The sequence below is a fragment of the Bos taurus genome, chromosome 15 (assembly GCF_002263795.3).
Source record: "Bos taurus isolate L1 Dominette 01449 registration number 42190680 breed Hereford chromosome 15, ARS-UCD2.0, whole genome shotgun sequence".
NCBI lineage: Eukaryota > Metazoa > Chordata > Mammalia > Artiodactyla > Bovidae > Bos > Bos taurus.
The window spans coordinates 61,844,316-61,863,396 of NC_037342.1; the positions used below are offsets into that span (position 1 = coordinate 61,844,316).

The window sequence follows — 19,081 nt, forward strand, 5'->3', positions numbered from 1 at the left end:
AAATACATATGGATCACTTATAAAAACTTCAAAATTCGCTTTAGTCCATAAAGCAAATCTCAACAAATATTAGAGTTGAAATCATACCAATAATGTTCTTCAACCACAATGAAATTAATATAGAAGTCAAACACACACACGCACCAACCAGAAATATTTCATATATTTAGATATTAAGAAATATAATTCTGAAATTCATGGATCAAAAATTACAACAAAATGGAAACTATAATAGAAATATAACATTAAAATTGGTAGAATGAAGCTAAAGGCATGTTCAAGGTAAATTTATATCCTTAAAAGTATATATCATAAAAGAAGAAAGGCTGAAAACAATCAGTGAATACAAGCCTTGCAAAGAGTAGGATTTTAGGTAGAAAAATGAAGTAAAGGCATTTTGGTCAAGAAAACCTGCAGATGCCAAGTCTAGTCACCCTGTACGCATGCGTGCTGTCACTTCGGTCATGTCCAACTCTATGAGACCCCATGAACTGTAGCCCACCAGGCTCCTCTGTCCATGGGATTCTCCAGGCAAGAATATTGGGTTGGGTTGCCATGCCTTTCTCCAGAGGGTTTTCCTGATCCACGGTTTGAATCTGGGTATCCTGCACTGCAGGCAGATTCTTTATGGTCTGAGTCACTAGGAAAGCCCAGTGTGAGCCTGGATAAGTACAGGGAGGTTCTGAAACAAGAAAAGAGTGCGGCGGGTCTGCCAGTTGATGCTTCACAGGGAACCTAACTTAGCTGGAAACTAGTAAACACTGAAGAATTGTCAGTCTGTGAGTGAGATGTTCAGAGTCATATTTCAAAAGCATCACCAGGGAAGTGTATTCAGGATGAAATACTTTCTCCTAAAGTGAAGGTGAAAGTGTTAGTCACTCACTTGTGCCCAACTCTTTGCGACCCCATGGACTGCAGCCCACCAGGCTCCTCTGTTTTTGAGGGATTTTCCAGGCAAGGACACTGGAGTGGATAGCCATTTCCTACTCTTTCTCCCTATAATATACTTATCATCCTCCTTTTATTGTAGTGATTTGTTTAATATCTCTCTTCTCTGTTAGATTCTGTTAGGGCAGTTCTGTGAGGTGAGAACATGTACCTGTATTTTCAGTATTGTATCCCCAGTGCCTAGGATAGTTCTTGGAATACAGAAAATTCTCAGCAAGTAGCTGTACATTAATAAAGGTTGAAAGAAAAGAGAGAGGCAGAAATCAGTTAGAAAAACCACTGTGATAGTCAGGCACAGTTTTGGGTTGACACATGTGAAGGGTTATAATCATCCAGCAGACAGTGAGGGTCTTGAAATGTATATATGAATGCTCAGACTAGCTCCCTCTCTATTTTCTTATTTCTGTTAATCACAGTCCTTCATTCATGCATTCATTCAGTCATTCATTCAACAACCTTCTGTTGATTGTCTAGACGGTAAAGAATCCGCCTACAATGCAGGAGACATGGGTTCAATCCCTGGGTTGGGAAGATCCCCTGGAGGAGGGCATGGCAACCCACTCCAGTATTCCTGCCTGGAGAATCCCCATTGACAGAGCAGCCTGGTGGGCAACAGTCCATGGGGTCGCACAGAGTCGGACACGACCAAGTGACTAAACACAGCACAGCAATGCACTATATACAACACATGTACCAGATATGTTCTGGCCCTGGAGGTATAGATGTGAATTAAAATTTTTTTCCTGCTGAAATGGAGTTCACAGTCTAATGGGACAACTCAGGAAATAAATACACTTGGGACAGGCAGTAATAAACGCCTTGAAGAAAAACAAAGCAGGGAAAGAGAGTGACAGATTATAAGCACACTTGGCAAATGTGAAACAAACCAGACTGGCTAGAACAGGGCAAGGGAGGGGAGAAAGGTGTCAGGGAGATGCCATGGGCCTTGTAAAGTAAGACCTTTTAGCATCTAGTAAAGACTTTGCTCTCACTCTAAAGGAAATAAAAATCCATTGGCATATTTGGAGCTGAGGACGCTGCCCATGATCTGACTTATTAATATGAATGTATCCTGCTGGTCGTTATGTGGAGAATGGATTGTAAAGGGACAGGGGAGAAGGAGACAGACAGGTCAGGAAGATAACCTGTGGCAGTCAACGTAACTGCCTGAATTCTGTTCTCATACAATTCCATATATTATAACCTAATAATACATCTACCATTGGTCTTCTCCCCACATCACCCAATTTTAGAACTTCGTTACCTACTACTTTCACTATGATAATACAAGATAGACATTCTAGTTTTGGGGATACAAGTTTGAAGATTGTAGGTGTAGGATTTCCTACTCATACCTTGAATAGCTTTATAGACAATACTGAATAAAACAGAATGATAAGTAGAACATTTTTTAAAATGTAAATTAAGCAGCATAATTGAAGGTTTGGGTACCTCATTGCAGTAAGTGGAACAAAAATTAATCATAAAATGCTTATTTGAAAGCCTTTATAATTTTTGAATTAATACACATTTATGGATATAAACCTAATCCTTTGGAATGCTTGATTTTGACTTTGTTTCAAAAAAGCAGGTGCAATTAGATTATGTGTTCATTTTATTTCAGTTCACAGAGAACATGTGGGACTTAATTTTTAAATATAACAAAATGTAAACTGGTAATAATATCAGCCAAAATCAGGATATTAACTCTTCTAATTAAAAAAAATTTATAAGCATATCTCTGCATCTCTGGAACACAATAATTTCAGGTTCTTAAATGCATGCTCTCATATAGTATAAAAGAGCTAAAGGTAATGCTTAAAATTGAGCATTTCAACAGTGAGTAACTGTAATATAACCTAAGAGGAGATTTATTTCCTGGGAAGTTTAATTGGATTTACTGAATATCACAGGCAATTACTATGTTTACATTTGCTTTTATTGGGAAGCATTCTAGAAATAAGAATTTGAGTGTAGCAATTTAAACAGCCCCCTTTCCTTAAAAAGACAGAGTTTGCTATTATCAAAACTGATCGGCGCATTCACTGTCTCTACAAAGACTGTGTTGATGTGTGATAAACAAAATAAGAATGTTCTAATCAAATAAGATGGTTATAGATTACCATCAACTATATGCAAAACTACATAAATGATTTAATAAAGTAATAAATCATATGCTATTGACTACTCAAAATCAATGTCTTTCAATTTTTAATTTTTCTACAAATTATAATTATGGAGACATGATCATTATTTTTTCGCTTAAAGAATTTCTCATTACTACTAATTTACCTTTCTCTGAAAAGCAGAAGATTATAATAGTTCTGCCAGCTAGTGCCTCTGAACCTGTTACCAAGAGAGAAAAAACTTGAATGCGGGAACAAGCATGTCAGTTCTTTCAAGCTTCATTTCTTCTATTCTATTAATATCAAGAAGGAAAAAACCTTACAAAAATTGACCAATGCAGTATAGTTTGGATTTATGTTCTATTGGAAGAGTAAGTATAAAAAACTGAGTACCAAATGCTCAGGGTTTCTTCCATGCCGATTGTAGCCAGACTTAATTACAGTAGGAGTAGGAGGATGGATTTTATAGCAATTGTAAAAATGTAAATAAGAATTTAAAACTGATTCAGGAATTACATCTTATAAATGAAGCTTTGATTTTAATTTAAACAATTCTCATAGGGTATAATACACATTATCAGGATGTTCTGCCTTTGTTATGATTGAAATAGCAGTGATAACTTCAGGAAACCCTGGGACAGAAGCACCTGTTTCTTTTCAAATTACCTCTCCTAATGATTATAATAATTTTATGCACTAGATAAATTTAAAATGTAAATATTACAATATTTTAAAGTTTAAGTTATTAGATTGAAACATCTTTAAAGTAGAAGTGGAATATCTGCACCAAATATAGCATATCCTTACCTATTCTAGTCTAAACGTTCCTACTAATAAAGCATTCACATGAAAATGCTTTTCATAACATATGCTGAATTTTGTCCTTTTGCACATATAATATTCAATCATCAAAATTTTTAAAATAAACAATATACAAAAATTTTAAACTGTTAAATCAATATCAATACTTAGCAACTGTTAATGTTTTGATATCTTTCCTTCAGGTCACCTGCCCATCTGGTAGGTTATCTATTTTCTTTAGTTTTTCTATAAAAAACTATAAAAACAATAAATGTGTTTTATTACTTGCTTTCTTAGTAGAAGGAAAGCTCATGAGACATTAAAGTAAATTTTAAATTTTTTTTAAAAAGAACTTTTAAATATCTGTTCTCATTGGAAAGAATGAAGTACATGCCAAGTTGAGTCATGAAGAGAAATGTCAGTGTGATCTGCGGCAGCTGCTTGCTTCCCTGGGAAGGCAGGGGCTGGTTAGGAGTACAGTAGCTAGCAAACCCCTCAGCGCTCCACAAAGTCACTAGTGGGAAAAGAACAAAGGCCTTTCCAATGCAACTAACACAGATGTGCCCAAAGGCAAACTGTCAGAAGCAGTTAAGATGACAGCTACTCACAGTTCATTATTTCCTTCTCACAGGTCACTGGGTGACAAGCTGGGTCAGTGTGTTTTGTCGGCTGTCCCAGTCCTTCCCCATCCCCCATTCAATTTAAATAAGGGGACAGGGCTCCATTGGATAAACTAAGATAAACAACACATTCCACATACTCAAAGATGCCAGAATATGGCATCTATTTTTACTTTGGACTAAACTTAGACTTAAATGTACACACAACTTACTTTACCCAAGTAAGAAGAGAGCTGCATTGCTGTATCTCACTAATAGAGGAAGCGAAATGTTTTCAAACAAACAAAAAATATAACCTATTATGTACTAAGAATCTTACATGAAAGGCATAACACAGTAGAAGATTTTCCTTTCTCTTCAATGGAAAAAAGAAATTTTTCACATTAAAAAAAAGATAAAAAATTAGTTGCTTTCTGTAAGTGTTTGAAATGTAAATGAAATGAAATGATTCTGTAGATGACCTGGTTTGTGATGATTGTTGTAGTTTTTTAAGGCTATAATTCAAAATAATATACCAATCAAAATGGAAATAGTTTAATTAAATCTTTTATGATGTAATACACATAAATGTGTATTACACATAAATGACAATGACAACGTCATATGATGACGTTCTATTCTGTTATGAAATTAATACAATAAAAGTTACTAGGAATGAGGAATAAAACAGTGGCTAAGAACATTGTCTATAGATCCAAGTGGATATGGATTCAAATCCCATCTCTCCCATTAACTAGCTGTATGACTGGACACATCCTGAAACCTCTCTGAGCCATAGTGGCTACATATTTATGGATAATAATAGTGCCTCCTCCATCAGGTTATTATACAATAAGTAGATCAGTCTATCACATTGTTACAAGAATAAATAAGTACTTAGAATAGCAGTTGGCATATGCTAAGTATTCAACAAATGACAGCTCTTACACATCACCAAATTTAGTATATACAAAACTGAACCGAACCACCACTCAAGGTGTGAAATCCTTGGTTAATCATGACAAGTTATAGTTATGTTATTAGAAAGAGGATTTTTAAAATCTCAAATCCATTCAAGTTCAAGCCTCTAAATCAGTAAATCTAAGAAATCAGGGGTTTACACTCTCCCTTAATATTTTCTACCTTTTATTTAGTCTTCACTGAAAGCTGCATATATTGATATATCTTTTATCACTGTATTTCTAAACTATTCCACCCTATTTAAAGATTGCTTTCTAAGATATCCAGTCAAAATAATAGGCCCCATTTGAAAGGCTAAAAATGTGGAATAATCATTAAGATGAGAACATGAATGGTCAGGCAGAACAATATAGAGGCTAAGAGGAACACTTAAAGTACGAATAGACCTGCCTTAAATTGCCATTAACAGTTGGAAGCTTCAGCCAAATAACTTGTTCTCTCTATACCTACATTTCCTTATCAGTAAAACAGAGATTAATACCTCTGTTTTACATACTGTAATGGAGCAGGACCCTATGGGATCTTCCTATGATAGACCCTTCCCCTCCATATCCTCTGTTTCAGTTCTCTGAAGTACCTAGATAATAGTATCTGGAACACATTTCCTGACTTGTTTTGTAGATGTTAAACCCCCACCAAATGGAAGATATTAGTTTCCTGATGACCATGAGGAGGTAGTTCCCAGACCTACTGGAGCCAGAGAATTGAAAATATGACACCATCCTGTTACTTCACTATCAACCAAATCAAAGAATTGCGTGCAAACTGATCACATATTTTCAATTCCCCTCCCTCATCTGGCCTTTAACAATGTTTTCCTGAAACCTATCGGAGGGTTTGAGCATTAGCTGCCCTGGACGCCTTGCTTGGCGCCCTGCATTAATGCTGCACTTTGTTTTGCCACAACTTTCCCGATGGCTCAGACGGCAAAGTGTCTGCCTACAATGCGGGAGACCCGGGTTCCGTCCCTGGGTTGGGAAGAGCTCCTGGAGAAGGAAATGGCAACCCACTCCAGTATTCTTGCCTGGAAAATCCCATAGATGGAGGAGCCTGGTAGGCTACAGTCCCTAGGGTCACAAAGAGTCGGACACGACTGAGTGACTTCACTTTCTTTCTTTTCTTTCTTTCTTGCTTTGCCACAACCCAGTGACAGCAGGTAGGCTTTACTGCATCTAGGCAAGTGGACCCAAGTTTGGTTTGGTAACAATTCCTCATAGGTTACTGGAAAATATGGCACACAAAGCACTTAAGCAAAGTCAGTATATGTTATTAATTATCAAATGCTATCTTCCCTTTTCATATATTACCTGCTAGTAACTACCTACTTCTGTGTCTTTCCCCAAATTTGGCTACTTCTGATTCTCTCCTTCCTTGGCTACTTCTAAGGAAGTTCACACATTTATATCATTTTATTCTTTTCAATTATATATGCTTCTTTCAGACTATTTTCTAGTTAATGTTTTCCCTAGTATTCTATTTTTTTCCCAATTTCCACAACTTGTATTATGCACATTATTTCTTTATTTTTTGCAGTGATATTATTTCATAAAATCATTAATAAGAGAAAAACAATGTGATGCCTTTTTTAAAGCTGTGATAATATAATGCACTGATTCTCTTATATTTGGAAAATATGCAAACCTAACAAGACAACCTAAGATTCAAAGCAGTCAATAGGTCAAGTTCAATACCATGTTCTAATTTTGCCCAACAACTCCTTCCAAAATGGGAGGAAAGTAATTGCTCTAAGTACTAACTGTTTATTCAAGATAACTTTGTTAAGGAACAGAAAGAGGAGAGAAATAGAAATTACACCTGTTGTGGTAAATTGTGGGGGTGGAGAAAAGAATACACATAAATCCTGTGGCTTAGAAAAAAAAAAAAAGAAGGCTGGAAAAGTCGCTGTATCCTGAGACACAAACCCTGAGGAACCCTCTCTAAGAAAATGGCCCTAGGAAATTTCTTATTAAATAAAATCCAAAATATATTTACCAGTCAATTTCTATTGACTAAAAAATCGCACATCTAAATACAAATTCCATTAAAAATTCTTTTCTACCCTTATTTGTTTTCAGAACATTTTCACAACTCTACCTATTGAGTACTTACTACATTTCTGAAATTTAAAGTCATCTCATTTCATTCTAACAACTCAAACAAGTACTGTGGTAAATTAACTGTGATTAACAGCTTCATTGTTTATTTGTCTCACATTGCCTAATACAGTACTGTATTCTTTTCTCCTAAGTTTCATAATCAGACTACACTGCTTCAAGGAAGATACAACAGAAAACATTAAAAAAAAAAAAAAAACTACCCAAAGCCCCAAGCCCTCAAAAAAAAAAATCCAGGTTGAGGAAGCTATAGGGAAGTAGATGAATTAGCACTTTGGTTCTTGCACAGTGACCCATGAGGGCAGCATGAGACAAACACAAAAACCCCATATAGGTTTTGGAAATCTGAGGGCAGGAGGAAACTGTGCCTCCTGGAATAGAACCCAGGATAATGATGAACCCCCAGCACTATCTCAAGAAGAGTAGAGTAAAAATGGCTGCTGAGTGAACCTACAGAGACAGACCGACGACGACCTCATAGAACAGCATTTTAATTCCTCAGCGCTCCGGTGTTTTACATGAAAACTTCAAAGACTGTTCCTAAGGGATTTATGTCCTGGTGACCTAGATAGAAAGTGGCCTAGATGTGTAGCTGAAGCCTTGTGATTGTGTCGGGGAGCATCAGAGAGTTGAGAACCTTATGTTCAAGTGGAAAGCAAACACTGGAGGAGGAGGTCCTGGAACACAGGTTTTCATACAGATTCAGGACACCCCCATACTGTAAAACAGTAAGATACTAAGCTTGTTATTTCGTTTGCATCCTATCTTACTTGAAACAACAAAATCAAAGGATTTGAGGGATAAATACTTTAGAGAGACAATAAATTGAAGGGGCAATTTTTATCAAGAAAAAAATATTTCCCTCCTATTGAACACTGAGGCAGGAATACGTAATTTAAGAATATAAGATAGCTTTTAATTGAAATAAAGTTACATTGCACACTTTAAACTTACACAGTGTTATTAATATGTGCCAACTATGTCTCAATAAAGATGAAAAAACTTTGTAAAAAAGAAAATCTTTTTTCATGCAATTGACATTTCTATATACCATTAGAATATTTAAACTTAGGTATATCTTGAACTTTACTGAGTATAAGAACTATATTACTCCTTTAAGAGTACTTCAATCAATAGTTAATTTCAAACAAGTGTCTATTGAAATTGCAGTTTATAAAGTCATTTTGTGCTTGACAACACCAAGCCCTAGAAAAATAATAATAATAAACCTTAGTTTCCCAGTTAAATGAAGAAGACCAAAGGAATAGTATCCATTTTCCAGTCAAGGCATGATTTTCAATCAGTTAGCAAAATCATTGATGTTAGTTTTATTCTAGTGATGGAATTATATCAATTTGTTAAATTATCACTACTTAAGACCATCTGTCATGCACTTAGCCCTAGGTCTAACCCAATATTCTTCTTGTGGAACATAGAAAGGATTGTCTATGAGTGTGCCCTTCTTTAAGACCTTTTGATATTTTCACAATTGGGTATATATGCTCTGCACTGCCTTATACTAATTATGTTATTTCAGAATATTTCCATGAGATCCCAGGACAGTAATCCTTCTAAGTATACTTATATTAATAGACAATATCATACATCAGTCTTCAATGAAATACACATAAATGTCTCCTCTCTTTATCAAATGTGACCCGAAAACAACGTGCTTAAGAGCCAAAGGGCTTTTGAGATATTTCAATAATCTTCAAGAAATCAATCTTACATGAAACTGAAGGAAAACATCGAATGTCATTGAGCAATAAAGCTCCATTCTGTCAGTGCCCTACCTCTGAGCAGAAGCCTTAGGATGTTTCTCTTTCAGTTTCTTCACCAGGGCCACTGTCAGCTGCCCTGTCTCCCCAAGAGAACCTTCTGGCATTAAGTGGGTGTCTGAAGGCTTTGGCAGCTGCTTCAAATCAGGGATACTGGCACTTTTTTGCAGAACCTAATAAAGGAAATATAGGAATTATGTAGCTAATTTTCACTGAGTGGAAATGTCTAAACTATATATGCCAAAAAATTTAACAGTGCACATTTCATGGTTCCTTCAGCCTTCTTCATCCAGCACATAAACCTTTGGTATGTGGTAAGAACAAAAGAAGGCAGTCCTAAGAAAAGCTAGTGTGTCACCATTTATTTAACAAAAAGAATGCTTACATAAATATACACATAGATATTTACATAAATATAAGAATATAAATAGATGTTTATGTATGGATATGATTTTAAATATCAATAACACTAATTTGTGAATTCATTCTTTCCTCTTGAAAACAACCCAAACATTTTTCCTCTTTTCAAAATATCTTTCAGAGATCTAGCTCTGTCTTGCCTCTGGCTCACTACACTGACCTCTTCTGCTAAGCTGCTGCCATGCTCCTGATGATCTGTGGTCCAGGCACCGTGGTGAAGGTGATACTCTGTCTGGGTCACATCTACTTGCACATTTAGCTCCTCTAGGTAGGTCAGAACAAACTGAGGATAAGCCTGTAGGGAATGGAAAAAACAAAACAGTACTACCAGCCTTGTCAGCAACAGCCAAAAATCTATACAACTGGAATGATGGGAGGATAAATTAGATTAATACGAAAAAAATCTGGCTAATAAGTTTTGTACTTTATTGTCAATTTCAGATCAAAATCAAGACAAATAACTTGCATACGAAGATTTCTAATTTGTTGTTTGATCTGATCAAGTTTGACTCGGTTGCTAAATACTAAAGTCATCCTATATATTGACAATAATGGCTAACATTTATTGAGTTATTTCTACATAAAAGGTAAATGTATTATGTACATGTAATTTGCAGTTGCTCTATTTGGGGGGAGTATTCAATTCTGCTCTGGAAGACAACAAAACAAATAGGATGGATGAGCTTCATTAGCCACAGGAAGTATAGATAAGTAAGTTAGTAACCTGAGAAGTGTCAGGCAGAAAGTAATTAGAGCATGTCTATGAACATAGATCGGAAAAGGCAATGGCACCCCACTCCAGTACTCTCGCATGGAAAATTCCATGGACAGAGGAACCTGGTAGGCTGCAGTCCATGGGGTCGCGAAGAGTCGGACACGACTGAGCGACTTCACTTTCACTTTTCACTTTCATGCATTGGAGAAGGAAGTGGCAACCCACTCCAGTGTTCTTGCCTGGAGAATCCCAGGGACGGGTGAGCCTGGTGGGCTGCCGTCTATGGGGTTGCACAGAGTCGGACACGACTGAATCGACTTAGCAGCAGCAGCAGCAGCAGCAGATGTAAATTAAGCATGAGACACACAATCGTGAGATCTTTAACTGACCACCCATTGCTGACTCTCATTTTGGATCCTCTGCTGGATAAAATCCACAGCTGCCCATAGGCCACCTGGGGAGCACAGCTATTGACCAAGTGTACCTGCCACCAGCTGTCTCCCAGATCAAGTGTGAGTCAGTATCTCACCTACATTTCATCTGTTAGGCCCAATTTCAACTCTGGTCCTGGGAACCACATCAACAGCAGAGAAGGGTGATGCCACACTGAGAGAGGATGCATCTATATCAGAGATTCAGGTAATGTGGCCCTTCAACCCACCTGTACTGTATGCATATTAACCTAGCCCATCTCTTTCTCCATACATTGCACTTGGTGTTTTAAATGGGTTAAATAAACTGTAATCTGGACATTTTCTGTTCCATGAACTCAAGGATAGCCTATCAAGGCACATACTTGAAGTCTACCAGTACATCAGAGTAATTTCCCTCATAATAACATATTTACATTTTAATCCTTGAAACAACCCTTTGAAAGGTGTGACTGTTGTTCCCGTTATAAAGACAAGGAAGCCAAAATAGGGAGGGTAAAGCAACTCGTTCCTCCAGCTTGTTGCCTACTTCATAAAGCTTAGATATGCTGCCTAAAGTATTACATAAACTTCTTTTTTAAACTGTGCAACTCAAGTTTTAACAAAAAGTATGAGGAAGCATTCACTGGATAATTAAAGAGTACTAAGGTCCTTATATTATTCTAGAAAAAGCAATATTAAATAACTTTGAACTTTGTTACAAAATCTCTAACTAAATATGAATGCTCTAAATTAGGTTGTGGTAATGAAACCAAAACCCTATGTATATACTGAAAAATACTGAACAGCATACTTCAATTCTGTGGTATGTTAATTATATTTCAATAAAGCTATTTTTAATGTAAGAGATTCAATTAAAAATAGAAATACAGAGTATATCTCAAGAATAAGCAGACAAAAAAAGAGGGAGGTTTTCAGAAAAAGGAAGAAAGGTAAAAACAATATGAATTAAAAATATAGTAAATAGAAATTTTTATTAAATTAAGAAATGACTATCTAAATATGCATTTGAGAGGAAGAGACTGTTTCTCATTAGCATATTTTTTCAAATATTAATTGTTATCAAATAATATAATCAAATCAAATAATATAATCAAATATAATCAAATAAAAGCATTTATGCTTTTATTAAAAAATACATTTTAAAAGGCCCAATTTAAAATAGTGTCTTTGTGGTGTATACTAACAAGATAATCTTGGAAAAAATTTTTGAATCATTGTGCTAAATCATTTCAGTCATGTCCAACTCTTTGCGACCCCATGGACCACAGCCTGCCAAGGCTCCTTTGACCATAGCATTCTCCAGGCAAGAATACTGAAGTGGGTTGCCATGTACTTCTCCAGGGGATCTTCCAGACCCAGGGACTGAAGTGGATTCGCTTAGGTCTCCTGCACGGGCGGGCAGCTTCTTTTGCCACTACTGCCACCTGGAAAGTCCTTTGAATCACTAAGCTAACACAAAATCATTACAAACCCCGTTTGTACGGAGTTGCACAAACTCCGTTTGCTGTAAGTGGAATTACTAAATCCAAAGAACATGTATTCTTTTACAGATTTTGATAAATATTGCCAAATAGTTCCTTAGAAATAATGTACTGGTCTCCTACATGGCCCCCCATGTTCCCTGCCTCCTAATATTCAGACCCTTGTGTAGTCCCCTTTTTTATCTAAAAAAAAAAATAGGATTCTCATTTTATCCTGAAGCTGTGTCATATTTATTTCATTGTATTATTTGGTTTTGTTTCAGTTCTTACTCTCTTAGAAATGTCCAAGACAATTCAACTGAAGTAAATATGACAGAAACGGAAATACATTATTTTACATCCGTCCTATAGTAAAGCACCAAAGCCAAAATTCAGCAACAAAGAGCACAATATTATCAATATGAGAGAAACATGAGTAGTGGGACATGATATTACATATGTTTCAACCCCTTGTATCGTGATGGTAGTTGCATGTTTCACATCCTCTAATAGAGGTAAAAACGTTTTATGTAAGCTTACTTCTGAGATATATTTCCCTCTTATTGGAAAGAAGATGTATCTGGAACATGGAAAAACTTATATATCCAATGAAGTGGGTAAAGAAAGGCCCAAGAGGTAGAGGCATGATGTGTCTAACTAACATAGAAGTTGTTTGTTGTTGTTCAGTAACTCAGTTTTGTTCAACTCTGCAACCCCATGGACTGCAGCATGCCAGGCTTCCCTGTCCTTCACCAACTGCTGGAGATTGCTCAGACTCATGTCCATTGAGCTGGTGAAGCCACCCAATCATTTTGTCCTCTGTCATCCCCGTCTCCTCCTGATTGATTCCTTGGGTTAAGTAGCTGTAAGTGGAATTACTAAGTCCAAAGAACATGTACTCTTTTACAGATTTTGATAAATATTGCCAAATAGTTCCTTAGAAATAATGTACTGGTCTACTACATGGCCCCCCATGTTCCCTGCCTCCTAATATTCAGACCCTTGTGTAGTCCCCTCCCACATTGTATCAGAATAAGTCTATGTGACCAAAGAAGATGGCAGAAGTGGTGTTAGGTTACGTCTGAGATTAGATTATGACAAACAGCACAGCTTCCATTTTGCTCTCTTCCTCTCTTGGATCACCAGCTAATGCTTGAACAGCACTACAGAGAAGCCCATGTGCCAAGGAACTGAAGCCTCTGGACAAATGTAAGTGTGCTAAGAGACAGATTTTCCAGCCTAGTCAACTCTCAGATGATTGCAACCTCCATTGACACCTTGACTTAAGCTTCATGAGAGAGACTCTGAGTTAGAACTACCCAATTAAACAATTCCCAGATTACCCCACAGAAACTGGGAGATAATAAATGTTGCTTTAAATTACTATGTTTGGGGGTAATTTGTTACACAGCAATAGATAATACCAATAAAATAAAATTTTAAAAAACCCAAATACAAAAAAAGGAATGCGTATGCTTGTCTTCTCACATCTTTATCAACATTTGCTATTCCTAGTTTTATGTCTCCTCATTAATTAACAGGGAAAAAACACTATTTCATTGCTTACATTTATTTAATTCCTAGTGAAACTGATCTTTATTTGGCTTGACTCTTAATTTCTCTTTTGTCTATACTTCCTTTTCATGTCCTTTGCTTATTTTTCTATTGAAGTACTTACCCTTTCCTATTGTAATATCAACTCATGGCATTAAGAAGTGGAAAAAGTGGAAATAGTGACAGATTTTGTTTTCTTCGGCTCCAAAATCACTGCAGACAGTAACTACCACCATGAGATTAAAAGATTCTCATTCTTAGAAGGAAAGCTATGACAAAACTAGACATTGTATTAAAAAGCAGAGATATAACTTTGCCTGTAAAGACCCATATAGTGAAAGCTATGGTTTTTCCAGTAGTCATGTACAGATATGAGAGTTGGACCTGAAAGAAGGCTGAGCACCAAAAAATTGATGCTTTCAAATAACGGTGCTAGAGAAGACTCGAGAGTTCCTTGGACTACAAGGAGATCAAACCAATCAGTCCTAAAGGAAATCAACCCTAAATATTCATTGGAAGGACTGATGCTGAAGCTGAAGCTCAGCCACCAGTTTATGAAGAGCCAACTCACGGGAAAAGACTCCAATTCTGGGAAAGACTGAGGGCAACAGAAGGGAGTGACAGAGGATGAGATGTTTAGATGGCATCTCTAATTCAATGGACATGAATTTGGGCAAACTCTTGGACATGGTGAAGGACAGAGAAGCCTGATGTGCTGCAGTCCATGGAGTCACAAAGTGTCAGACATGACTTAGAGACTGAACAATGCTATATCAAGTTTATTATATATTAAATGTATCATCTCATTCTCTAATATTAATATTGTGAAGATTTTTCCCTATTTGTCATATTTCCCTGTTCACTTTTGCTAATGCATTTTAGATTTAGAAGGTTTTAAATTTTTTATGTACTCAAAGCTATTAGTCTTTTCCTTTATGGATTCTATCCTTTTTTGCATGTACATAAAGATGCCTATTCACCACTACTCTGGGTTAGATGTTTTAATGCATGCTTTCTTCTAAATGTTTTATGGTTCCATGTTTAAGTTGAAATCTTTAATTTAGCTGAAACTGGTGACTTGTATAAAAAAGTAATTTATCTTTTTGCAAATGAATAGAAAGATGGTTAACTTTAAAAATAATGAAAAGAAAAATTATCCAGGTAAGCACAACATAACAAAATGCAATACTGTATTTAAATTTGTTCAGTATTATTATCACTAATAGTTACAAATGTTCATTTAGCCAGAATTGATATGCCAGTATCTATCGATAGGCCAGAACCTATGCCAAATACTCACAATACTAGTATTAATACCTGTATTTTGCAGACAAATACTCTGAAGCTTGGAAAGGTTTAAATGACTCGCCTAAGGCCACACTGCAAACAAGTGCTGGAGCCAAGATTAGTTATTAATATCCTAATGCAGTAATTCTGTCTTAATGAGTGGCAAGAGTTCCATTTATGATCCAGCTGCAGATAATTATCAAATTATTCTCCATTTTAGATTAACTAGATGGATATAGTTTTAGATATGACTAAATTTAGATCTAATAAAAATTTCTAAAACTCTAAAAGAATGAAATGCCTCATTAATAAACAGTTTTGCTCTATGAATCTAGAAAACTATAATTTTTAAAAATAAGCAATTACATTTGTGAATGGCACATTAAAAATTTTAGAATCAAAATTTGCTTTAAAATAATTTAAAATAACACAAAAGTATGCATTATTTGCTAGCTATCAATAGAAGTGTTGTGAAAAGTCAGACAATTATAAGTTGCAAGAAAAGGAGGGGTAAAAAGGATAGCAGAGTAGAAGTGGATGTTTTCAGTACCTGAAATGTGAGACAGAAAAGCATACATTTAAACCTTGGTCTTACTTTTCCATCTGTTGCCAGGAAAGGCAATACTTATATGAGACAGAACTATGTTCCTAGGCAATAGGAGTCAGCTCTATTCAGATACGCATCAGAACAAAGTCCTCATATGCATGTACAGGCCAAGAAGCTGGAGGGATATTTTGGTAAAGTCTCAAAATTCCACTTTTTTTTTTAAACAAAGACATACAAGCTTTGGTCTTCTGTGACTTCCTTTCTAATAACTTAGAACCTCATTCTGAGTGACTAATATAATGCAGTCAGAAACAAGATAAGAAGTCAGCTGGGATGCATCCGAGAATGAAGTTAAAGGTAGTATTTACTAAAATGCTTTGACATTTGATGACTATGTCAAAATTCCTGCTTAGGAACAAAACTGAAACTCTATAGTCCTGGCTGAATTACAGAATGTGGTTGAAATTTTACCTAGTGTGCCAACAACAAATAAGTAGTCAGGGAAATGTTGTTATGGTAATTTTTCAACTTAAATTCTACAAAACACTTCAAACTGCTAAAGTGATGCAAGTTGCAACAGAATAACAGCTCAATTTCTAAAACACTAGAGAAAGAAAGGTACTGTGTTTATTAGTCAGGGTCCACACAGAGACAGAAAGCACATAGTATTTTTAACAGGAACAGTTAATATAAGCTATTAGTGACAGAGGACTAGAGTGACAGGAAATTTGTTTTGTTGTTCAGCCACTAAGTCCTCTCTGACTCTTTGAGACTCCATGGACTGCAGCATGTCAGGCTCTCCTGTCCTACACTATCTCCCAGAGTTTGCTCAAATTCATGTCTATTAAGTTGGTGATGCTATCTAAGCATCTCATTCTCTGCATCCCCTTCTCCTCTTGCCATCAGTCTTTCCCAGCATTAAGGCCTTCTCTAACAAGTTAGCTCTTCGCATCAGGTGGCCAAAGTATTGGAGCTTCAGCTTCAACATCACTCCTTCCAATGCATATTCAGGGTTGGTTTCCTTTAGGATTGATTGGTTTGATCTTTTTGCAATCCAAGGGACTCTCAAGAGTCTTCCCCAGCACAATTCAAAGGTATCAATTCTTCGGCACTCAGCCTTTATTGTCAAACTCTCACATTTGTACATGACTACTGGAAAAACCATAGTTTTGACTATATGGACCTTTGTCAGCAAAGTGATGTCTCTGATTTTTAGTACACTATCTAAGTTTCTCATAGCTTTTCTTCCAAGGTGCAAGTGCTTCTGAATTCCACGGCTGCAGTCACTGTTTGCAGTGATTTTGGAGCCCAAGAAAAGAAAATCTGTCACTGTTCCATTTTTTCCGCTTCTATTTGCCATGAAGTGATGAAAGCTGAGAAGTTCAAGAGAACACTAAAGAATATATGAATAGCAGAGATAGCGAGCCCAGTACTCCTAGGCCTTAGACAGAATGCCCAAGGAAGATACCTGACTCAAGGCTGAGATCCAGACCACACTGAGGGCACAGTTGTAACTCACTAGATGTTGAAGTCGTCGCTGAGGCAGTGCACAGCAGGATTCACTGTTAATATGCCTTTGGAGCACATTATAGAGGAAGCCATCTATAGGGAGGTACCTAATTGCTGCTAAGTCGCTTCAGTCGTGTCCGATTCTGTGTGACCCCATAGACGGAAGCCCACCAGGCTCCCCTGTCCCTGGGATTCTCCAGGCAAGAACACTGGAGTGGGTTGCCATTTCCTTCTCCAATGCGTGAAAGTGAAAAGTGGAAGGGAAGTCGCTCAGTCGTGCCCGACCTAATTGCTAACACCTCACTAAAAAGCCACTCACAAGGAATATGCTCAAGGAAACCATTCACAAGAAGGTGCCCACTGGTAATACTCTGCTGTGAAGCTGCCTGAGGCAGGTGCCAGGCAATAAATTGTGGATTTGGCACTGTGAGGGAATAGACTGATAACTACCATGCTATGTGTTATAGGTTGAATTATGTCTCTTGCAAAAACTATGAAAGTGTGTTGAAGTCCTAACCCTTGGTACCTGTAGCCGTGACAGACGTAAACAAATTAATATCAGGTCATTGGTATGGGTGCTAATCTAAAATGACTTGTGTCTTTATTAGAAGAGAGAAATTTGAATACAGACACACACAGAATTCAATGCCATGTGAAGACTCAGACATGGAGGGAGATGGCCATGTACAGATGGAGGCAGAGACTGGAGTTAAACTGCCACAAATCAAGAAATGTCTGGAACTACGCAAAGATGGAAGAGACAAGGAAGGATCTTTCCCTAGGGGATTTAGATGGAGCACAAGGTTGCCAAACAGCTTGATTTCAGACTTTTAGCCTCCAGAACTGTGAGAAAAAAAAATTTATGCTATTTTAAGCCACCCAGTTGCTGGTACTTTTTATAGTACTACTGTAAAAATAATATACTATGTATTTTCAGTTTGATTCTTGGCATTTCTGAAATCCTGATGGTGGGTTTCTGAGGCAAACACTAACAGATACCATGTGATTAATTTTGCCTCTCTTAAATCTTGATGATTAACATTCTATTTAGACTTGGAATCACAGAACCAGGAAGGAAATCTTGAGAACTCAAGGCAAATCTCATTTTACTAAAGTAAACTTTTTAAAATTGAAGCATAGTTGACTTACAATATTACATTAACTTCAGGTGTACAGCATTGTAATTATAAATACAATACACATACAGAAGAATACAAAGATCATAAGTGTACATTCAATCCATTTGCACATAGTGAATACCTGTTTAACCAAACAACCAGGTCAAGAAAGGGAACAGCAACACACCTAAGTGCTCACAGCCCCTTTCAGTCCCTAACATTCTTCAGCTATGTACACTCTCCTGACTTCTAACACAATATTTTGTTTTTCCTGGCATATATATTTATTCACATACATATATATGTATATGTATGCAATGGAATATTACTCAGCCATAAAAAAGAAGGAAATGCTGCCATTTGTGACAACATGGAAGAACCTTGAGGGTATTATGCTAAGTGAAACAATTTAGACAGAGAAAGACAAATATCACATATTTTCACTAATATGTGTTATCTATAAAACAAAACCAGTGAACAAACATGTGTGTGTGTATGTGCTTATTTGTTCAGTCATGTCTAACTCTTCTTGACCCCATGGACTGCAGCCAGCCAGGCTCCTCTGTCCATGGGGATTCTCTAGGCAAGAAGACTGGAATGGGTAGCCACGACCTCCTCCAGGGGATCTTCTCAACCCAGGGATCGAACCCAGGTCTCACTCATTGCAGGTGGATTTTTTACCATCTGAGC

General features: G+C 36.7%; 1 protein-coding gene across 6 annotated transcripts in view; it reads right to left on the reverse strand.

Annotated features, from left to right (window-relative positions):
- The window catches only part of DCDC1 (doublecortin domain containing 1), a 470,261-nt gene that overhangs the window by 169,706 nt on the left and 281,474 nt on the right, over positions 1 to 19,081 (reverse strand). For 5 of the 6 annotated variants that reach the window (XM_059875151.1, XM_015474817.3, XM_015474816.3 and 2 more), the window contains 2 exons: positions 9,928 to 10,062; positions 9,363 to 9,520 (listed from right to left, as the gene is read on the reverse strand). In XM_059875151.1, the coding sequence (XP_059731134.1) occupies positions 9,363 to 9,520; positions 9,928 to 10,062 (293 nt within the window). Of the gene's footprint in view, positions 1 to 3,221; positions 3,295 to 9,362; positions 9,521 to 9,927; positions 10,063 to 19,081 lie in introns of those variants that run through there. The other variant, XM_059875152.1, reaches the window with a different exon arrangement.